Consider the following 20,853-nt stretch of genomic DNA (forward strand, 5'->3'; position numbering starts at 1 on the left):
TGTCAAAGCGCTTTGAGTACCTTGAAGGTAGAAAAGCGCTATACAAGTACAACCCATTTATTTATTTATCATTTATAAGAAATAAATTATACTGGAACAAACAAAAACGTGCTCATAGCACGGAAGGCAAAAACTAAAGGAGCTAGCGTGGGAGCTAGAAGGTAAAAAGGAGGCGAGCAGGTAAAAAGGAAGCGAGTAGGTTCAGAGCAAGAACAAAAGTCGTCTACTGTTGCAAAAAGCAAACTTGGAAGCCAGACCGGCCCACTGGCAAGGCAGGCTTAAATAAAGTCATTGATGGCTAACAAGTGCGTGTCCGGAAACACACGCGGCAGGTGAAAACAATAAGCAGCCATGGCAACAAACTCAGGTGCACAAAACTAACAAAAAACACAAATGCCTCGAAAACGTAAACAGAAATATGATCCGGGCAGCGGATCATAACAGTACCCCCCCTTAAGGGACAGATTCCAGATGTCCCCTGGAAAAACTAAAACCCACCAACTACAAGACAGTTCAAGAGTCAAGGGAGGGCGGAGGGAGGACTTGGCGGAGGGTCGCCAGGCCACGTGTCCCCAAATCCACCGGGGAAGGGTTAGGTGGCGGCGGCGAATGGAACGCCGCTGCCGCAGGCGAGGCAAGCGACCACGGAACGGCCCGCCGATAAGGTGGGCGTGAGTGGCGCCAGAAGTTCAGCAGCCGGAGAGTTTTATGACAACGTCCTGGGCGTCGCTGCTTTTTGCGCCACTGGCGTCCATTCACTGACCTCTGAGGGAGCTGCTTGTGCAGCCGGACCACTCGAGGTCGCTGACCCTTTTTTCTGCCGACTACTCCTTCCACATTTTTCAACCTACTTCAATCGTTCCACCGTCAAAACATTCCTCTTAATCAGGACAATAAACAAAGTTGTTTTTTGATCTGGAAAAATTCCCAGTTTTCCCGAAATTCCTTGATACCATTTCTCAATTAAAAATGTTAATACTTCAAAATTTCTCGAACTATTTGAAAAATCCCAACACCAACCATTCAGAACATTCATATCTTTTAACATTTTCCAAAAAAATCCCGCTTTTCCCATAATTCCCATGAAATTCCCTTTGAAAATATTTGGGACATTTTTCAAAGTTCCACAATTCCCACATTTTTATCCGATTCAAACCGTTGCAACGCCAAAATATTCAGCCTGTTCAAAATTGTGTGCTCTCCAACAATTTTTTTCAAATCCTCGGATTTCCAAGAACGCCTAGTTTTCAGGGACATTTTCCCCATTCAAAATGAATTTGCCATTTTTTAAACTTCCACAATTCGCACATTTTTCAACCGATCCAAACCATTCCACCTTCAACACATTCCACTATTCTGTAAATTCAAACTATCTTTTTTTCCAAGTTCCAAAAAAATCCCAGGATTTTTCAAAATTCCTGCTTTTCCCAAGTTCTATTTCTAGCCTTTTTCTGGCGACTACTCCTTCCACATTTTTCAACGCATTTCAACCGTTCCACTGGCCAAACAGTCCTCTTAATCAGGGCAAGTTCTTTTTTGAATGGAGAAATTCCCAGTTTTCCCGAAATTCCTGGAATTCCTTAATACCATTTCTCCATTTAACATGTTACTACTTAAACATTTCTTGACCGATTTGAAAAATTCCAACACCAAGTCATTCAGAACATTCAAGTTTTTTAACATTTTTCAAAAAATTCCAGCTTTTCCGGAAATTCCCAAATTTCCATTAAATTCCCATTGAAATGAATGGGACATTTTTAAAAATTTGACGATTCACACATTTTTCATTCAATTCAAATCGTTCCAACTCCAAAATATTCAGCCTTCAACAATTTTTATAAAATTCCCGGATTTCCAAGAATTCCCACTTTTCAGGGACATTTTCCCCATTCAAAATGAATTGTCCATTTTTTTAACTTGCACAATTCACACATTTTTCAACCGATTCAAACCATTCCACCTTCAACACATTCCACCATTCTGGAAATTTTAACTATTTTTTTGTCCAAGTTCCAAAAAATCCCAGGATTTTTCAGAATTCCTGCTTTTCCAAAGCTCTATTTCCAGCGTTTTTCTGGCGACTACTCCTTCCACATTTTTCAATGCATTTCAACTGTTCCACCGTCCAAACATTCCTCTTGATCAGGACAAAAAAAAGAAATTGTTTTTTGAATTAAAAAAAGTCCCAGTTTTCCAGAAATTCCTGGAAATCCTTAATTCCATTTCTCAATTCATCATGTTACTACTTCAACATTTCCTGACCGATTTGAAAAATTCCAATACCAACTCATTCAGAACATTCAAGTTTTTTTTACATTTTTCTAAAAATTCCCGCTTTTCCCGAACTTTCCATGAAATTCTTATTGAAATGAATGGGACATTTTTCAAAGTTCGACAATTCACACATTTTTCATTCAATTCAAACCATTCCAACTCCAAAATATTCAGCCTTCAACCATTTGTTTTTAATTCCCGGATTTCTAAGAATTCCCTCTTTTCAGGGACATTTTCCCCATTCAAAATGAATTGTTTATTTTTTAAACTTCCACAATTCACACATTTTTCAACCGATTCAAACCATTCCACCTTCAACATATTCTACTCACCCTGCACAATGAAACTATTAATTCTAAAATGTTTCCAAGTTCAAAAAAAAATTGGGGATTTGCCAGAATTCCTGTTTATTCAAACCCAATTTCCACCCTTTTTTCTGGCGACTACTCCTTCCACATTTTTCAATACACTTCAACCGTTCCACCTTCAAAACATTCCTCTTAATCAGGACCAAAAAAGACTAAGTTGTTTTTTGAACTGGAAAAATTCCCGTTTTTCCCCAAATTCCTGGAATTCCGTGAAATTCCCATTGAAATGAATGGGACCTTTTTCAAAGTTCCACCATTTCCACATTTTTCAACCAATTCAAACCATTCCACCTTCAACATATTCCACGCATTCCAGGAATTCCCAGAATTTCCTTTTTTTTTAAAAACCCTTTTTTGACCCTTTTTTCTGGCGACTACTCCTTCTATATTTTTCAACCCACTTCAACCGTCAAAACATTCCTCTTAACCAGGACAAAAAAACAAAGGTTTTTTTTTTAACTGGAAAAATTCCCGGTTTTTCCGAAATTCCTGGAATTCCTTAATACTAGAGATGTCTGCATTTATCGGCTGATAATATCGGCAGGCCGATATTATCGGCCAATAAATGCGTTAAAATGTAATATCGGAAATTATCGGTATCGTTTTTTTTATTATCGATATCGTTTTTTTTGTTTTTTGTATTATTATTTTTTTATTATTAAATCAACATAAAAAGCACAAGATTCACTTACAATTAGTGCACCAACCCAAAAAACCTCCATCCCCCACTCATTCACACAAAAGGGTTGTTTCTTTCTGTTATTAATATTCTGGTTCTTACATTATATATCAATATATATCAATAAAGTCTGCAGGGATACAGTCCGTAAGCACACATGATTGTGCGTGCTGCTGGTCTACTAATAGTACTAACCTTTAACAGTTAATTTTACTAATTTTCATTTCTATATAACTGTTTTTATATTGTTTTAATTTCTTTTTTATTCAAGAAAATGTTTTTAATTAATTTATCTTGTATTATTTTATTAATTTTTTTTAAAAGTACCTTATTTTCACCATACCTGGTTGTCCAAATTAGGCTAAATAATGTGTTAATTCCACGACTGTATATATCGGTCGATATCGGTATCGGTTGATATCGGTATCAGTAATTAAAGAGTTGGACAATATCGGAATATCGGATATCGGACATCCCTACTTAATACCATTTCTCAATTAAAAATGTTACTACTTCAACATTTCTCGACCGATTTAAAAAATCCCAATACCAACCTCATTCATAACATTTAAGTCTTTTAACATTTTCACCAAAAATTCCCGCTTTTCCAGAAATTCCCAAATGTCCATAAAATTCCCATTGAAATGAATGGGACATATTTCAAAGTTCCACAATTCCCATATTTTTCCTCCGATTCAAACCGTTCCAACTCCAAAATATTCAGCCTGTTTAAAATTGTGTGCTCTCCTTCAACAATTTAAAAAAAATTCCCGGTTTTCAGGGACATTTTCACCGTTCAAAATGAATTGTCCATTTTTTAAACTTCCACAATTCGCTAATTTTTCAACCTATCCAAACCATTCCAACATCACCACATTGCACTCATCCAACTAACACTTTCCCAAGTTCCAAACCCAATTTTGTTTTTCCTGGAAATTCAAACTCTTCAACATTAAAAACATTCCAACATTCAAACTATTCTTATATTCATACTAAATTATGTCAGCTTAATTATATGAAACGTTATTTCAGTTCAACTTCAGCATTGGAGCATTCACATGCAATTCCTTCATGAATTGCCTCATCTAGTATTTATTTGTATTTGAGCAGCGCTCCCCAACTCACCTTGATCATGGCCGTACTGAACTGACGGCTGCAATGCCAGTCCAGCCTATGTATAGCCCAAGGGTCGGCAACCCGCGGCTCCGGAGCCGCATGCGGCTCTTTGATCACTCTGATGCGGCTCAGCAGCTTACTTGCTGAACCCCCCAATTTTCCCGTGAGACTTCCGGATTTCAGTGTCTCTCGCAGAAAACTCCCGGGATTAATATTCACCGATTTTCACTCTTACGGCCATAATAAGGGCGTGCCATGATGGTACAACATTTGGCGCCCTCTACAATCTGTATTAACAGCGTGCCAGCCCAACACTTGTTATACAATATACATTCTTCGGCTTGCACACGTACGTGACAGCAAGGTATACTTGGTCAACAGCCACACAGGTTACACTGACGGTGGTAATATAAAACAACTTTAACACTCTTACTAATAATGCGCCACACTTTGAACCAAAACCAAACAAGAATGACAAACACATTTCGGGAGAACATCTGCACCTTAACACAACATAAACACAACAGAACAAACACCCAGAATCCCATGCAGCCCTGACTCTTCCGGGCTACATTATACACACCTGCTACCACCAAACCCCGTCCCCACCCCAACCCTGCTCCCTCGCACATCACCCCCCCCCCCCTCTCTCTGTGCGTCGGTTGAGGTGGGCGGGGTTTGGTAGCGGGGGGGGGGGGGGGGGGGGGGGTGATGTGTGAGGGAGCAGGGTTGGGGTGGGGACGGGGTTTGTTGGTAGCAGGTGTGTATAATGTAGCCCGGAAGAGTCAGGGCTGCATGGGATTCTGGGTGTTTGTTCTGTTGTGTTTATGTTGTGTTAAGGTGCAGATGTTCTCCCGAAATGTGTTTGTCATTCTTGTTTGGTGTGGGTTCACAGTGTGGTGCATTATTAGTAAGAGTGTTAAAGTTTTTTTTTATACCGCCACCATTCATTTAAAACCCGCGTGCCGCACCAGCTTTCAAATTCCACATAAAGGTGTGGGCAGCGTGTCTGAGACCCCTGGTTTATACATATCACACAAAGCAAAAAAAAAACTTTGTATGCAGTGTTATTTCATTTAAAATTTCAAAAAAAAATTGCGGCTCCCATTGTTTTCTATAATTTGTGAAACTGGTCAAAATGGCTCTTTGACTGGTAAAGGTTGCCGACCCCTGGTATAGCCCATGTCAGAGAGGGCGCTATTGAGCACTCGCATGAACCCTTGTTGGAACAAGTGGAATCAAACATATACATTAACCTGTTACATAAACACCAATCATTTATTTTCTCGGACCGGCAAAACTGTCTAAAATTTTAAAACAAATGTTATGTTAATGTATTCTTGTTATATTTTTTGGTTTGAAAAATTTAACTGTGAGCAAGTTCAAACAGCACATTTAAAGAGTACAACTTCTGTAAGATAGTTTTTCTTAAAACTGGAAATAACAAAACATTTTTCTCTTACAATTAAATTTACGTTTTCTAATCTTAAAAAAAAATATTTTCTCTTAATATTGTGATTTAGTGAAAAAAAAATTATTTTAACGCTGTAAAATTCTGACTTTTGACTGGTGGACATTACATTTTTCTTCCCAAAAATGTTTAAATGAAGATTTAATTCTCAGATGATTGTATGCTTTTTTAAATCTTGTAGCATGAAGATTTTTGCAGCCAATTACTTTTTTTCTAGTACAATGACTATTTTCTATTATGATTTATTTGTTTCAGACATACTTTCAGACCTTATCACAATTAAAAATGTTCAAAAAGGAGCAGAAAGAAGCAAAGTGTGTATTTATTCCTACCGCTTTTATCTGAATGAATTCCTGGGTATAGATGAATAACTTATTGAATGAATGAATGTAATATACAAATCCCAAAACCAGTGAAGTTGGCACGTTGTGTAAATGGTAAATAAAAAGAGAATACAATGATTTGCAAATCCTTTTCAACTTATAATCAATTGAATAGACTGCAAAGACAAGATACTTAACGTTCGAACTGGACAACTTTGTCATTTTTTGCAAATATTAGCTCATTTGGAATTTGATGCCTGCAACATGTTTAAAAAAAACTGGCACAAAAGGCAAAAAAGACTGAGAAAGTTGAGGAATGCTCATCAAACACTTATTTGGAACATCCCACAGGTGAACAGGTTAATTGGGAACAGGTGGGTGCCATGATTGGGTATAAAAGCAGCTTCCATGAAATGCTCAGTCATTCACAAACAAGGATGGGGCGAGGGTCACCACTTTGTCAACAAATGCGTGAGCAAATTGTCCAACAGTTTAAGAACAACATTTCTCAACAACCTACTGCAAGGAATTTAGGGATTTCACCATCTACGGTCCGTAATATCATCAAAAGGTTCAGAGAATCTGGAGAAATCACTGCACGTAAGCAGCTAAGCCCGTGACCTTCGATACCCTCGGGCTGTACTGCATCAAAAAGCGACATCAGTGTGTAAAGGATATCACCACATGGGCTCAGGAACACTTCAGAAAACCACTGACAGTTCGTCGCTACATCTGTAAGTGCAAGCTAAAACTCTACTATGCAAAGCGAAAGCCATTTATCAACAACACCCAGAAGCGCCGCCGGCTTCGCTGGGCCCGAGCTCATCTAAGATGGATTCATGCAAAGTGGAAAAGTGTTCTTTGGTCTGGCTAGTCCATATTTCAAATGGTTTTTGGAAACTGTGGACGTTGTGTCCTCCGGATCAAAGAGGAAAAGAACCATCCGGATTGTTATAGGCGCAAAGTTGAAAAGCCAGCATCTGTGATGGTATGGGGGTGTATTAGTGCCCAAGGCATGGGTAACTTACACATCTGTGAAGACACCATTAATGCTGAAAGGTGCATACAGGTTTTGGAGCAACATATGTTGCCATCCAAGCAACGTTATCATGGACGCCCCTGCTTATTTCAGCAAGACAATGTCAAGCCACGTGTTACAACAGTGTGGCTTCAAAGTAAAAGAGTGCGGGTACTAGACTGGCCTGCCTGTAGTCCAGACCTGTCTCCCATTGAAAATATGTGGCGCATTATGACGCCTAAAATACCACAACGGAGACCCCCGGACTGTTGAACAACTTAAGCTGTACATCAAGCAAGAATGGGAAAGAATTCCACCTGAGAAGCTTCATAAATTGGTCTCTTCAGTTCCCAAACGTTTACTGAGTGTTGTTAAAAGGAAAGACCATGTAACACAGTGGTAAAAATGCCCCTGTGCCAACTTTTTTGCAATGTGTTGCTCCCATTAAATTCTAAGTTAATGATTATTTGAAAAATATATATATACTGTATATGTTTTTCAGTTCAAACATTAAATATCTTGTCTTTGCAGTCCATTCAATTGAATATAAGTTGAAAAGGATTTGCAAATCATTGTATTCTGTTTTCATTTACCATTTACTCAACGTCCCAACTTCACTGGTTTTGGGTTTTGTATTACTTAATGTTGTAACATTTGGCATAATCTTTGTCATTATTGTAATAATAATAATAATAACTGGGATTTATATAGCGCTTTTCTAAGTACCCAAAGTCGCTTTACATGTAGAACCCATCAATCATTCACACCTAGTTTGTAGAGTTGCTATTGTTCAAGTTCAGTCTTTGTGATCTGGATCTTTTATTTCCCTGTAGTCAAGATGATGTCATCTTCAGTACTTGCCCACTTCCTGATGTTTTTATCATCAAGAATTTTGGCTTCTTCTGTTTCTCCATTTCATTTGAGACATGCCAGTCGGTGCCTTACATTTTCCCCTGCTGCCTCAACTCGCATGCTTCCTTGGCAATGTGATATGACTTTTTTAAAACCGGGGTGTCAAACTCATTTTAGCTCAGGGGCTGGTTCCATAGCAAGGGCTCTGGAACCAGTCCTCTCGAGATGGGCTGGACTCTCTTCCACTCTGGCGTTGCAAGCAGTGAGAGGCGACGGGCTGGGGTGGCAATTCTTGTTGACCCTCAGCACAGAGCTTGTACGTTGGAGTTTAACCCGGTAGACGAGAGGGAAGATTCCCTCCACCTTCGGGTGGGGGGACGGGTCCTGACTGTTGTTTGTGCTTACGTACTAAACAGCAGCTCAGAGTACCCACCCTTTTTGGATTCCCTCGAGGAAGTACTGGAGAGTGCTCCTTCAAGCGATTCCCTTGTTCTTCTGGGTGACTTCAACGCTCATATTGGCAACGACAGTAAAACCTGGAGAGGCATGATTGGGAAGAACGGTTGCCCGGATCTGAACCCGAGTGGTGTTTTGTTATTGGACTTTTGTGCTCGTCACAGATTGTCCATAACAAACACCATGTTCAAACATATGTGCACTTGGCACCAGGACACCCTAGGCTGCAGTTCGATGATCGACTTTGTAGTTGTGTGTTCAGATTTGCGGCCTCATGTTTTGGACACTCGGGTGAAGAGAGGGGCGGAGCTTTTTATCGATCACCACCTGGTGGTGAGTTGGCTCCGATGATGGGAAAGGATGCCGGTCAGACCTGGCAGGCCCAAACACATTGTGAATGTCTGCTGGGAACGTCTTTCAGAGTCACCCCTCAGAGAGAATTTCAATTCCCACTTCCGGAAGAATATGTCACGAGGGAGGCGCTGGATATTGAGTCTGAGTGGACCATGTTCCGTACCTCTATTGTCGAAGCGGCCGATCTGAGCTGAGACCGCAAGGTAGTTGGTGCCTGTTGTGGCGGTAATCTCAGAACCCGCTGGAGGGATGCCGTCATGCTGAAGAAGGAGTCCTGTTTGGTCCTTTTCGCTCATGGGACCCCAGAGACAGGCCAAGCGACGCGCGGCTTTGGCGGCCACAGAAGCAAAAACTCAGACATGGGAGGAGTTCGGGGAAGCCATGGAAAATGACTTCCAGGCGGATTCAAAGCGATTCTGGACCACCATCCGCCGCCTCAGGAGGGGGAAGCAGTGCACTGTCAACACTGTATATAGTGGGGATGTTTTGCTGCTGACCTCGATTTAGGACGCTGTGGATCGGTGGAGGGAATACTTCAAAGACCTCCTTAATCCCACCTACACGTCTTCCTTTGAGGAAGCAGTGCCTGGGTAATCTGTGGTGGGCTGTCCCATTTCTGGGGCTGAGGTTGCCGAGGTAGTTAAAAAGCTCCTCGGTGGCAAGGTCCCGGGAGTGGATGAGTTCCGCCCAAAGTTCCTTAAGGCTCTGAATGCTGTAGGACTGTCTTGGCTGACAAGGCTCTGCAGCCTTGCGTATACATCGGGGACGGTGCCTCTGGATTGGCAGACGGGGGAGGTGGTTCCTCTCTTTAAGAAGGGGAACCGGACGGTGTGTTCCAACTCTTGTGAGATCACTCTCCTCAGCCTTCCCGGTAAGGTTTATTCAGGTGTACTGGAAAGGAGGCTACGTCGGATAGTCGAACATCAAATTCAGGAAGAGCAGTGTGGTTTTCGTCCTGGTCATGGAACTGTGGACCAGCTCTATACTCTCGGCCGGGTTCTTGAGGGTGCATTGGAGTTTGCCCAAACAGTCTACATGTGCTTGGTGAACTTGGAGAAGGCATTCGACCGTGTCCCTCTGGAAGTCCTGTGGGGAGTGCTCAGAGAGTATGGGGTATCGGACCGTCTGATTGTGGCGGTCTGCTCACTGTATGATCAGTGTCAGAGTTTGGTCTGCATTGCCGGCAGTAAGTCGGACCCGTTTCAAGTGAGGGTTGGACTCCGCCAGGGCTGGCCTTTGTCACCAATTCTGTTCATAACATTTATGGACAGAATTTCAAGGTGGAGTCACGGCGATAAGGGGATCCGGTTTGCTGGCTGCAGGATTAGGTCTCTGCTTTTTGCAGATGATGTGATCCTGCTGGCTTCATCTGGCCAGGATCTTCAGCTCTCACTGGCTCGGTTCACAGCCGAGTGTGAAGCGACTGGAATGAGAATCAGTACCTCCTAGTCCGAGTCCATGGTTCTCGCCCGGAAAAGGGTGGAATGCCATCTCCGGGTTGGGGAGGAGATCTTGCCCAAAGTGGAGGAGTTCAAGTACCTAGGAGTCTTGTTACCGAGTGAGGAGACAGTGGATCGTGAGATCAACAGGCGGATCGGTGCAGCGTCTGCAGTGATGCGGACGCTGCATCGATCCGTCGTGGTGAAGATGGAGCTGAGCCAGAAGGCAAAGCTCTAAATTTACCGGTCGATCTACGTTCCCATCCTCACCTATGGTCATGAGTTTTGGGTTCTGACCAAAAGGACAAGATCACTGGTACAGGCGGCCGTAATGAGTTTCCTCCGTCCGGTGGCGGGGCTCTCCCTTAGAGATAGGGTGAAGAACTCTGTCATTCGAGAGGAGCCCAAAGCAAAGCTGCTGCTGCACCAAATCGAGAAGAGCCAGATGAAGTGTTTCGGGCATCTGGTCAGGATGCCCCCCAGACGCCTCCCTGGAAAAGTGTTTAGGGCACATCTGACTGGTAGAAGGCCACGGGGAAGAACCAGAACACATTGGGGAGACTATGTCTCACTGCTGGCCTGGGAAAGCCTCGGGAGGAGCCGGACAAAGTGGCTGGGGAGAGAGAAGTCTGGGCTTTTCTGCTTAAGCTGCTGCCCCTGCGACCCGACTTCGGATGGATGGATGTTACATGGTAAAACTATGGTGTTTTTGGGGAGCAGCTCCCTGCTGTTTTGCAATACATGTTTTTTTAAAGTACAAGCTGCATCACAGAATCAATTAAACTCGTATCCCAAAGTACTGCCGTGTGTTATGTAACATGTGCAACTGCTAGCATTATAGTGTGCGTGCTAACCTGAGTGGAGTCATTGTCAGCAATGAAGACAGTGCAAGCTTGAGCCATAATGAAGGACAAGATGGTTCCTGCAAACTTCCTGAGGAGAACCTCCACACTCTGTTGCTCCTCGAACAGAAGACTGGCCAACTCCAACAGAACCTGAACAAAACATTGAATAACTTCTCATTAGATGGCAACTCTTTCACAGTATTACCATTTTTGATAACACCACTTGATATTTTCCCACTACCAAAATGGAGTAAAAACATCCATCCATCCATCCATTTTCTACCGCTTGTCCCTTTTGGGGTCGCAGCGGGTGCTGGAGCCTATCTCAGCTGCATTCGGGCGGAAGGCGCGATTACACCCTGGAGAAGTCGCCACCTCATCGCAGATAAAATAACATATGCTCCTTATTTTGTTTTAATAAATGCACAAATAAGATTCAAATTAAATAATTTTGAAAGCTGAACATAATATCTAAACGATATAAATTATATATATTTGTCCATTACCGGCGATAGCTTTTTATCATAAACGCTGTGTGTGACTGACTTCTGACTTCCTTTAGTATTGAAGGAATTGGTTTTCTAATTATTATTCTGTAGCGCTGTAAAGCGATTACAAATATTTAATCGCGATTAATCACAATTTGTTCATAGTTAACTCAAAATTAACTGCGATTAATCGCAGCTAGATACACCTTTTCCATCATTAATGTGTACTCTAGACAGACAATTCTCAGGTTTTTAATACCATGACTAAAGGACATTTACCGTATTTTTCGGAGTATAAGTCGCACCGGAGAATAAGTCGCACCTGCCGAAAATGCATAATAAAGAAGGAAAAAAACATATATAGGTCGCACTGGAGCCCGGCCAAACTATGACAAAAAACTGCGACTTATAGTCCGAAAAATACGGTAGTTAGTTTTAAAGAAATGTCTTTTTTTTTAAACAGCTCAACACAAAATAGACATAAACACACTTTTAATGACAATTGTAAAAAAGCATATCTGCAGTCCAGAATTTGTATTTTGGAGAAATACAGAATTTGTAATCCCGCTGTAGGAGCACTTGCATTCAGTGGAGGAGGTTTGAATACCAGTTTCACACATTAATAAAACTAAATGCGGATTGATCATGGTTTTATTGTCAAAGATGTTTGGTAAAATAAAACGTGATATCTTTTCTTGAATAAATGCTTCTGATATTCTGTACATTACATGTTGTACAAGTTAACCTCTTAAGGCCCAAGCTGTTTGTTTACATGCTTTTTTTATTTCTCTTTGCTATTTGGGCTTATTGGACCCTAATTAGAATAAAAACTAAGAATCATCTTTTGATATGATGTACTTAGTCCATAAGTACACAAACATGTACTTCATGTGTAGTGACATGCTAATTCTTATTTTTACACTTTTTTTCCCCCAAATTCCATTGTATGTTATACTCTTCTGACACCACCAGATGGCAGTATAAGTGTCCACATAAGCGGCCATAAGACCCCAATTCAGTAGTGTACACAATTTTGGACATAAGAGCTAAAAGGTGTTGTCCACGCATGTGGCCACTAAGCCTTTAGAGGTTTTTAATGGTATTTGTTTTGCTGCGTGAAAAAATTATATTGAGTATTAATTTGTTATATTCAGCCACATAAATATTCTGTAATTAAGGACTATCAATCAGAGCATGATTTAAAACAATTAAGGGTGTCAAAAAATGAATTGAAGAAAATGAAGAATTCTTAATCGATTAAAAAAAGTAAAACATTTATTTATGTTTATTGTTTTGTTTTAATCTGTCCTGTCCAGCAAATTATATTGTTGATGTATGATCAATGTATTTAAGAAAAGAGAAGTGTGAGATATCTCTTGTTGCCTTATTTGTATTTGACTTTATTAAACGTTTGAGTAGAATTGTGTTCAACAAAATCAGTTTTCTTTTCAGTATTATGGAAATTTATCAGAGCTGTTTGTCTATTTTATGGAGGAATGTAGTTCATCATAGAACTGGCACCCAATGTTATTTAAAAAAGTATTAATTTTGAATCAAGAATCGTTTTGAATCAAAAATTGATTCTTAATTGAATGGTTACCTCCATAAATCGAATTGAATCATGTCATCAAAAATAAACTTTATTTCTATTTGCCACAAAATGTCCCCCCTCTACAGGATATTTCTCAACTGATGTTTATGCAGGTGGAAATATCACAGATTACCTTACAAAACATCTTTGGCTTTCAAAGTCATAAAATAAATTTTTCATTGTGTTACTGTAGCGATTGTGACGTGTAGCGCTTTTATTGTGAAATCAGAAGTGTGTGATTGATTTGAGAAGAGGCCTCTTGACATGATTTGACGACGACAAGAATCAAGGATTCTAAAAACGTCCTGCCTCGGTCCTTCCTTTCTGTGGACCTTTTACCACATCTTACTGAAGCAGTTAGAGTAACAGTTTATATTTGATGTTATCAATGCACTCAACTGTAATCTAAACACAGAAGTCTGGATGAAAAGCGCGCCAGCAGGCGTTTTCTCCAATGATGTCATCTCGCCGCGACCGAAGATGACATAATCTTGTCGGGAGAACAACTTGCCACGGCTTTGGACCAGATAGTTCCACAATGTACTCTTTCTGTGCATTTCTGCTCGCTATTTTCCCGCTTGTCGCTCAACAGAAACTGGACGCAATTACATTTTTCCACGCCACGGAACGGCTCGTGGGTCAAAAACGAGTCAGCACGCAATCGCACGTCCAAAAGAATTGGCGCCGTGAAAGGAACTTCTAGTTAACGCATTACCTTGACAGCCCTAATATTTTGTTATTCCTCCTTATAAACATAGCCAGAATCAAATCGCATGTTTACAATTCAAAGGCGAAACTTAGAAATCACTGCACACTGCAGACATATTGAGCAAAAAAGATTGTTGCTGGTGCAGCACGGCGCACTTTGGTGAGGTCATGACTCGCGCGCCAAAATCTAGGCGGAGGAAAATAACACCACCGATATGATGCGATACTATTTCTACACCGCATTTTCCGGACAATAATGCGCACTTAAAATCTTTTTTTTTTTCTCAAAACTCGAGAGTGTGCCTTATAACCCGGTGAGCCTAATGTAAGGAATAAGTTTGGTTGAGCTTACCCACCTTGAAGCAATTTTATTTGGTGCATGGTGAAATGATAAGTGTGAACAGTAGATGGCAGTCAAACATAAGAGATAAGTGTAGGCTGCACCGCTTGATGTGCTTCAACATACAAGTATTTTTATGGTGTGTGTATAAGGTAAGACATATTATCTGGCGTTTTGTTTCGCAACGTTATGCAAAAGCAACTTTTCTTACCTTATGGGATCTGCGTAAATCCTAAAAAATTGCGCGCCTTTGTAGTCCGTGGAGACACAGTAGTCGAAGAGCTTCTTCTTTTTCTCTATCTTCTTGTTATGGGACATTCATCCTCCGCTGTTGCCATTTCTAATATAAAGTAGTGTAAAGTTCTTACTTATATCTGTCAGTAAACTCGCCATGAAAGCGCTAAAACATACCGGTGTAGTGACTTTATATTATTCACCCAAGGAACTTTAGTTATTATAGTTCCAATCGGACGTTTTTTCACGGTTTCCGGATGAGGAGATGCTCATCTTTACTTCAATCATTGATTGAAGTAAAGTCTGAATGTCATTAAAACAGTTAGCTCCATCTTTTGACACTTCTTCCACTCCCGTCCTTGCACGCTACACCGCTACAACAATTACGGGGAGAAGGTGCTGTCGAAGGTGAGCCCCGTAAATAAGACCGCCCACTAAACGGCGCATCCTGAAGCGACTGTCAGAAAGCGGCTTGAAGATGATCTGTAGAACATCATATATGCAACATTTTGACCAAAGAACCACCATTGCATGTTATGTAGACCACAAGGAAGTGCTTCCAGACATTCAGACATTACATAAATCAATAACGGAGCAGCAGCTTCTCATCCGTGGCTCTCTAGTGCAACAACAACGTCGGAAATGTGTCCTGTGAAAAAACGTTTGACCGTAACTCTCTAATAACTAAAGTTCCTTGGGTGAATAATGTAAACTCACTACACCGGTAGTTTTTAGAGCTTCCATAGCGAGTTTACTGACAGATATAAGTTAGAAGTGTACCCTACTTTATATTAGAAATGGCAACAGCGGAGGATGAATCGACTACGGTGTTGCCACGGACTACAATGGTGGACTCGCGCAAACTTTCAGGACTTATGCAGATCCCAAATAAACATCAGCAGGTACCAGAAGGTAAGAAAAGTTGCTTTTACTTAATATTGCGAAACAAAACGCCAGATAATATGTCTGCTAATGGGTGCCATTGTGCGGTCCTTATACACACACCATGATAATACTCGTACGTCTGACTACAGAAGCCGTAATCCTCCGCTGTTGCCATTTCTAATATAAAGTAGTGTAAAGTTCTTACTTATATCTGTCAGTAAACTCGCCATGGAAGCGCTAAAACATACCGGTGTAGTGAGTTTACATTATTCACCCAAGGAACTCTAGTTATTAGAGAGCTCTGGTCGGACGGTTTTTGACAGGACACATTTCCGGGTGTTGTTGTTTCCGGATGAGGAGATGCTGCTCCGTTATTGATTGAAGTAAAGTCTGAATATCATTAAGACAGTTAACTCCATCTTTTGACACGCCTTCCACTCCCGTCCTTGCACGCTACACCGCTACGCTGATCTGTAAAACATCATCTATGCAACATGTTGACCAAAGAACCACCATTACATGTGATGTAGACCACAAGGAAGTGTTTTACATTTAGAAAAAAATAATAATAATATGACTCCTTTAATGCGCCTTATAATCCGGTGCGCCTTATATATGAAAAACGATCAAAATAGACCATTCATCGGCAGTGCGCCTTATAATGCGGTGCGCTCTATTGTATGAAAATACGGTAATCGGACATCCATAAGTATCCCTTATATTGATTGGTTTAAAACAGTTTACTGCAAAATAAAAAAAATAGTTTTGGTAATATTACAAATTTGTTCTCGCAAACGATACGATTACGACTTCGAAAAATCAAAAAATGTCATCCTAACTCTTGTCATTCTTAAGCTTTTATTTCCTGACATTGCACATTTACTTGAAAATGTATTATTTTTGCATAATATGATGAGTCAGCCGAGAGTTACAACGTTTGTCCAAAAATAAATGTTTTTGTAAGATTACAACTTTGTAACGTAATGTTAAAATATTATCTTGTGTGAAATGTATTCTGGTCTCAAAACGTGTGTGGAGGGGGGGCGTGGCCTGCGGACCTGCAGCGAAGCAGGGTATACCAGGACCAGCTTCGAGATCAGCGACAGGTGCATAGAGGGCCCACCTGGGCCTGGTTATCTAATCACCTGTCGCTCTGTTAAAAGGCAGCAGCCGGGAGGAGAGAGTGGGTGGAGCTGGAGCGAGAGCGACACAGACACGAAACCAGAGAGACAGACTTTGTGGTGAAAAGCAAAAGAATGGAAACCGCTGAACATAAACCCATATTACATCCTGAAACCCGGGCTCTCATGTCGATGCTTGGTGGTCTGGAGGACCCACGGGAAAGTAACCTCCACAATTTGGCGGACCACCTGAGGCGGAAGAGGCCACGCCCCCTCCATAACAACTTTACTAAGCCTATTGTGAAACCTACAACTAGCTCCTTAAATGACTACTTTTAGTATCATAAAAATAATTTTAACGTGACACATTATTTCCTTTGCTATTTCAAATTCTGTAAATAAACAAATGCTAAATTTGTAATTGTACAACTTTTATTTCATTATGACGACTTCCGTCAGGAAAATAGATACCATATTTTCCGGACCATATGGCGCACTAGATTATAAGGCGCACTGCCAATGAGCGGGTCTAGTCGGGTCTGTTTTCATACAAAATTCCGCACCGGATTATAGAGCGCATTAAAGGAGTCTGTGGAAGGGGGCGTAGCCTGCGGGCCTGCCGCGGAACAGGGTGTGCCAGGACCGGCCTCGAAGACAGCGACGGGTGAGTAGATGGCCCAGGTAGGCCTTGTTATCTAATCACATGTCGCCTGTATTAGCAGCAGCCGGCATGAGACACGCTGTTGGAGTTGGAGTGGGAGCCAGAGAGAGAGGGAGACACAAACTCAGAAAAATACATTTTGCTGGAAAGCAAAAGCCTTGCACGATTGATGAAAATAGAACAGTGTTATACCCTGAATTCCGGGCTCTCCTGGCAGTGTGTGGTGGTCCGAAGAACCCACTAGAGGGCAACCCATAGAGAGTCATTTTTTTTTCTAAATGTAAAACACTTCTTTGTGGTCTACATAACATGTAATGGTGGTTCTTTGGTCTTTGGTCAAAAAAGCAGAGGATGAATGTCCCATAACAAGAAGATAGAGAAAAAGAAGAAGCTTATCGACTACAAAGGCGCAAATTTTCAAGACTTATGCAGATCCCAAATACAGATCAGCAAGTACCAGAAGGTAAGAAAAGTTTATTTTGCATAATATTGTGAAACAAAACGCCAGATAATATGTCTTACCTTATACACACACCATAATAATACTCGTATGTTGAAGCACAGTACAATCCATCAAGCGGTGCGCCTTCATAGCTTTCCAAAGTCCTACTAAAACATTGTGATAGATTTTTGAGCGCCGTGTGTAATGTTCGATATTTTCAATTAAACATGTAAAATTTTGCTGTTGTTTACTTGAGTTATATTGCAGTCAACACGTATCTCTTATGTATGACTGCCATCTACTGGTCACACTTATCATTACACCATGTACCAAATAAAATAGCTTCGAGGTCGGTAAGCACAAGCAAAATTATTCCATACATTAGGCGCACTGTCGAGTTTTGAGAAAATGAAAGGATTTTAAGTGCGCCCTATAGTTTCGAAAAATACGGTTGTGAGGAAGCGTGGCCTGCGGACCTGCAGCGAAGCAGGGTGTGCCAGGACCGGCTTCGAGATCAGCGACAGGTGCGTAGAACGGCCCACCTGGGCCTGGTTATCTAATCACCTGTCGCTCTGTTAAAAGGCAGCAGCCGGGAGGTGAGAGTGGGTGGAGCTGGAGCGAGAGCGCGAGGGAGAGCGACACAGACACAGACACGAACCCAGAGAGACAGACTTTGTGCTGAAAAGCAAAAGAATGGAAACCGCTGAAAATAAACCCATATTACATCCTGAAACCCGGGCTCTCATGTCGATGCTTGGTGGTCTGGAGGACCCACGGGAAAGCAACCTCCACAATTTGGCGCCCAACATGGCCGGACCACCTGAGGCGGAAGACGCCACGCCCCCCTCCACAACGTCTTTACTAAGACTATTGTGTAGATGGCCCACCTGGGCGCTGTTGTCTCATCACCTGTCACTGTATAAAAGGGTAGCAGCCGGGGAGAAGGTGGTTGGTGAAGTCGGAGTGGATGGCCGAGAACTAAGCCGAACCCGAGCGGAAGCGAGAGCGAGACGAAAATTACAAATTTGTTCCCATCAAACGATACGATTACGACTTCTGAAAAAAGGTAAAAATGTCATCCTAACTCTTGTCTTTCTTAAGATTTTATTCCCTGACAAAATGTATTATTTTTGCATAATATGATTAGTCAGTCAAGAGTTGCAACTTTTGTCCAAAATAACCTTTTTTGTAAGATTACAACTTTGTAACGAAAGATAAAATATTATCTTGTGTGAAATGTATTCTGGTCTCAATACGTGTCTACTAAGACTATTTTGAAACCTACAACTAACTCCTTAAATGACTACTTTTAGTATCATAAAAATAACTTCAAATTTTAACGCTTTTTCAAATTCTATGAATAAACATATGCTAAATTTGTGATGGTACAACTTAGGTTGTGAGTTCAAACTAGGGATGTCCCGATCCAGGTTTTTGCACTTCCGATCCGATACCGATATTGTTTTTGCACTTCCGATCCGATACCGATACTGACCGATACCGATACTGGCCTATCCGAGCATGTATTAAAGTTTAAAGTTATTTAGCCTACTTAGTTGTCAGAATCATGTTGAAAAGGGTTTTAGTACTCTTGATAACAACTAGCCAGCTGAATTAGGGGAGTTTGAATAATACACAATGGTTGGTAACAAGAAACTGACCTGTTTATTCAAGGATAAACACAAAATAGACAAAATTATACATGACAAACAGAAATGGCATCATTGAACTAGGGCTGGGCGATATGGCCTTTTTTTAATATTGCGATATTTTAAGGCCATATTGCGATACACAATATATATCTCGATATTTTGCCTTAGCCTTGAATGAACACTTGATGCATATAATCACAGCAGTATGATGATTCTATGTGTTTTGATTGATTGATTGAGACTTTTATTAGTAGGTTGCACAGTGAAGTACATATTCTGTACAATTGACCACTAAATGGTAACACCCCAATAAGTTTTTCAACTTGTTTAAGTCGGGGTCCACTTAAATTGATTCATGATACAGATATATACTATCAGATATATACTATCATCATAATACAGTCATCACACAAGATAATCACATTGAATTATTTACATTATTCATAATCCAGTGTGTGAAGGGGGGCGCCGGATGTAAGTGTCAAAAAGACAGCAAAAAGAGTTTGATATGAGAATAAATCTAAAGTTAAAATATAGGGTAGAAATGCACCCATTTGCAGGAAATGTAGTCTTGATTTTCAAAATTTTCTTTAATGGCTTGCATGTCTACATTAAAACATTCTTCTTCATACTAAATTAATATATGCTACTTTTAAACGTTCATGCAGAGAAGGAAATCACAACTAAAAAATCACTAATTTTTGCATACGGTGTAGATGTGGAAATTTTTGCCTCTGCATTTTCATGGTGTGGACGTGTGGCACCGAACGGAGATAAGCGTCTCAACAGACGTTGCAATATTTGAACAATGATGACGAAAACTGTTTTCTCTGTCGTGTCCGTGTGTCGAAAATTGTTATGCGCTTATTTTTTTATTTGATTTTGTGCGTGGCATAGATTTGCCGTGCGCAGAGGACGTTTGAGCAGGCGCGCACCTTAGCGGCTGCGCTAGCATCACAGCTAACGTTAGCCGTGCTGCTACCTCTCTGCTGGGAGAGGACGTATACGTATGTGACGTGTGACGTGTGTAAGAAGTTGCGCTTGCTGTCTGTGAGAAGGAGACAGAAGAAGGAGTGGGAAGAGTCTGTAGTGCAATGCCAGCAGCTAAAAGCAACTGCGTGAGAATCCATAGACCTGTGGATGTGTAGAAGGTGTGCTGGAAAATGCGGAACGGAAATAGGGAGCAGCAGAAAAGTGGAATGTATTATTTAAATCTGTGCGTTGGAAAACACAGACCGGAGTTTTTTTTAAACTGGATCTGGATCGGCATTTTCCCATGCCTTGCCGATACGCATTTTTTGGCAAATATCGGCGGCCGATCCGATCCAAATATCGGATCGGGACATCCCTAGTTCAAACCCCGGCCGAGTCATACCAAAGACTACAAAAATGGGACCCATTACCTCCCTGCTTGGCACTCAGCATCAAGGGTTGGAATTGGGTGTTAAATCACCAAAAATGATTTCCGGGCGCGGCCACCACTGCTGCTCACTGCTCCCCTCACCTCCCAGGGGGTGATCAAGGGTGATGGGTCAA

General features: G+C 41.2%; 1 protein-coding gene across 2 annotated transcripts in view; it reads right to left on the minus strand.

Moving 5' to 3' along the window:
• pde5ab (phosphodiesterase 5A, cGMP-specific, b) overlaps positions 1 to 20,853 on the minus strand; it is a 217,778-nt gene that overhangs the window by 97,903 nt on the left and 99,022 nt on the right. For both annotated transcript variants that reach the window (XM_061961218.2, XM_061961217.2), the window contains exon 7: positions 11,205 to 11,345. In XM_061961218.2, coding sequence (XP_061817202.1) covers positions 11,205 to 11,345 — 141 coding nt within the window. The remainder of the gene's footprint in view (positions 1 to 11,204; positions 11,346 to 20,853) is intronic.

Source organism: Nerophis lumbriciformis, linkage group LG05, assembly GCF_033978685.3.
Source record: "Nerophis lumbriciformis linkage group LG05, RoL_Nlum_v2.1, whole genome shotgun sequence".
NCBI lineage: Eukaryota > Metazoa > Chordata > Actinopteri > Syngnathiformes > Syngnathidae > Nerophis > Nerophis lumbriciformis.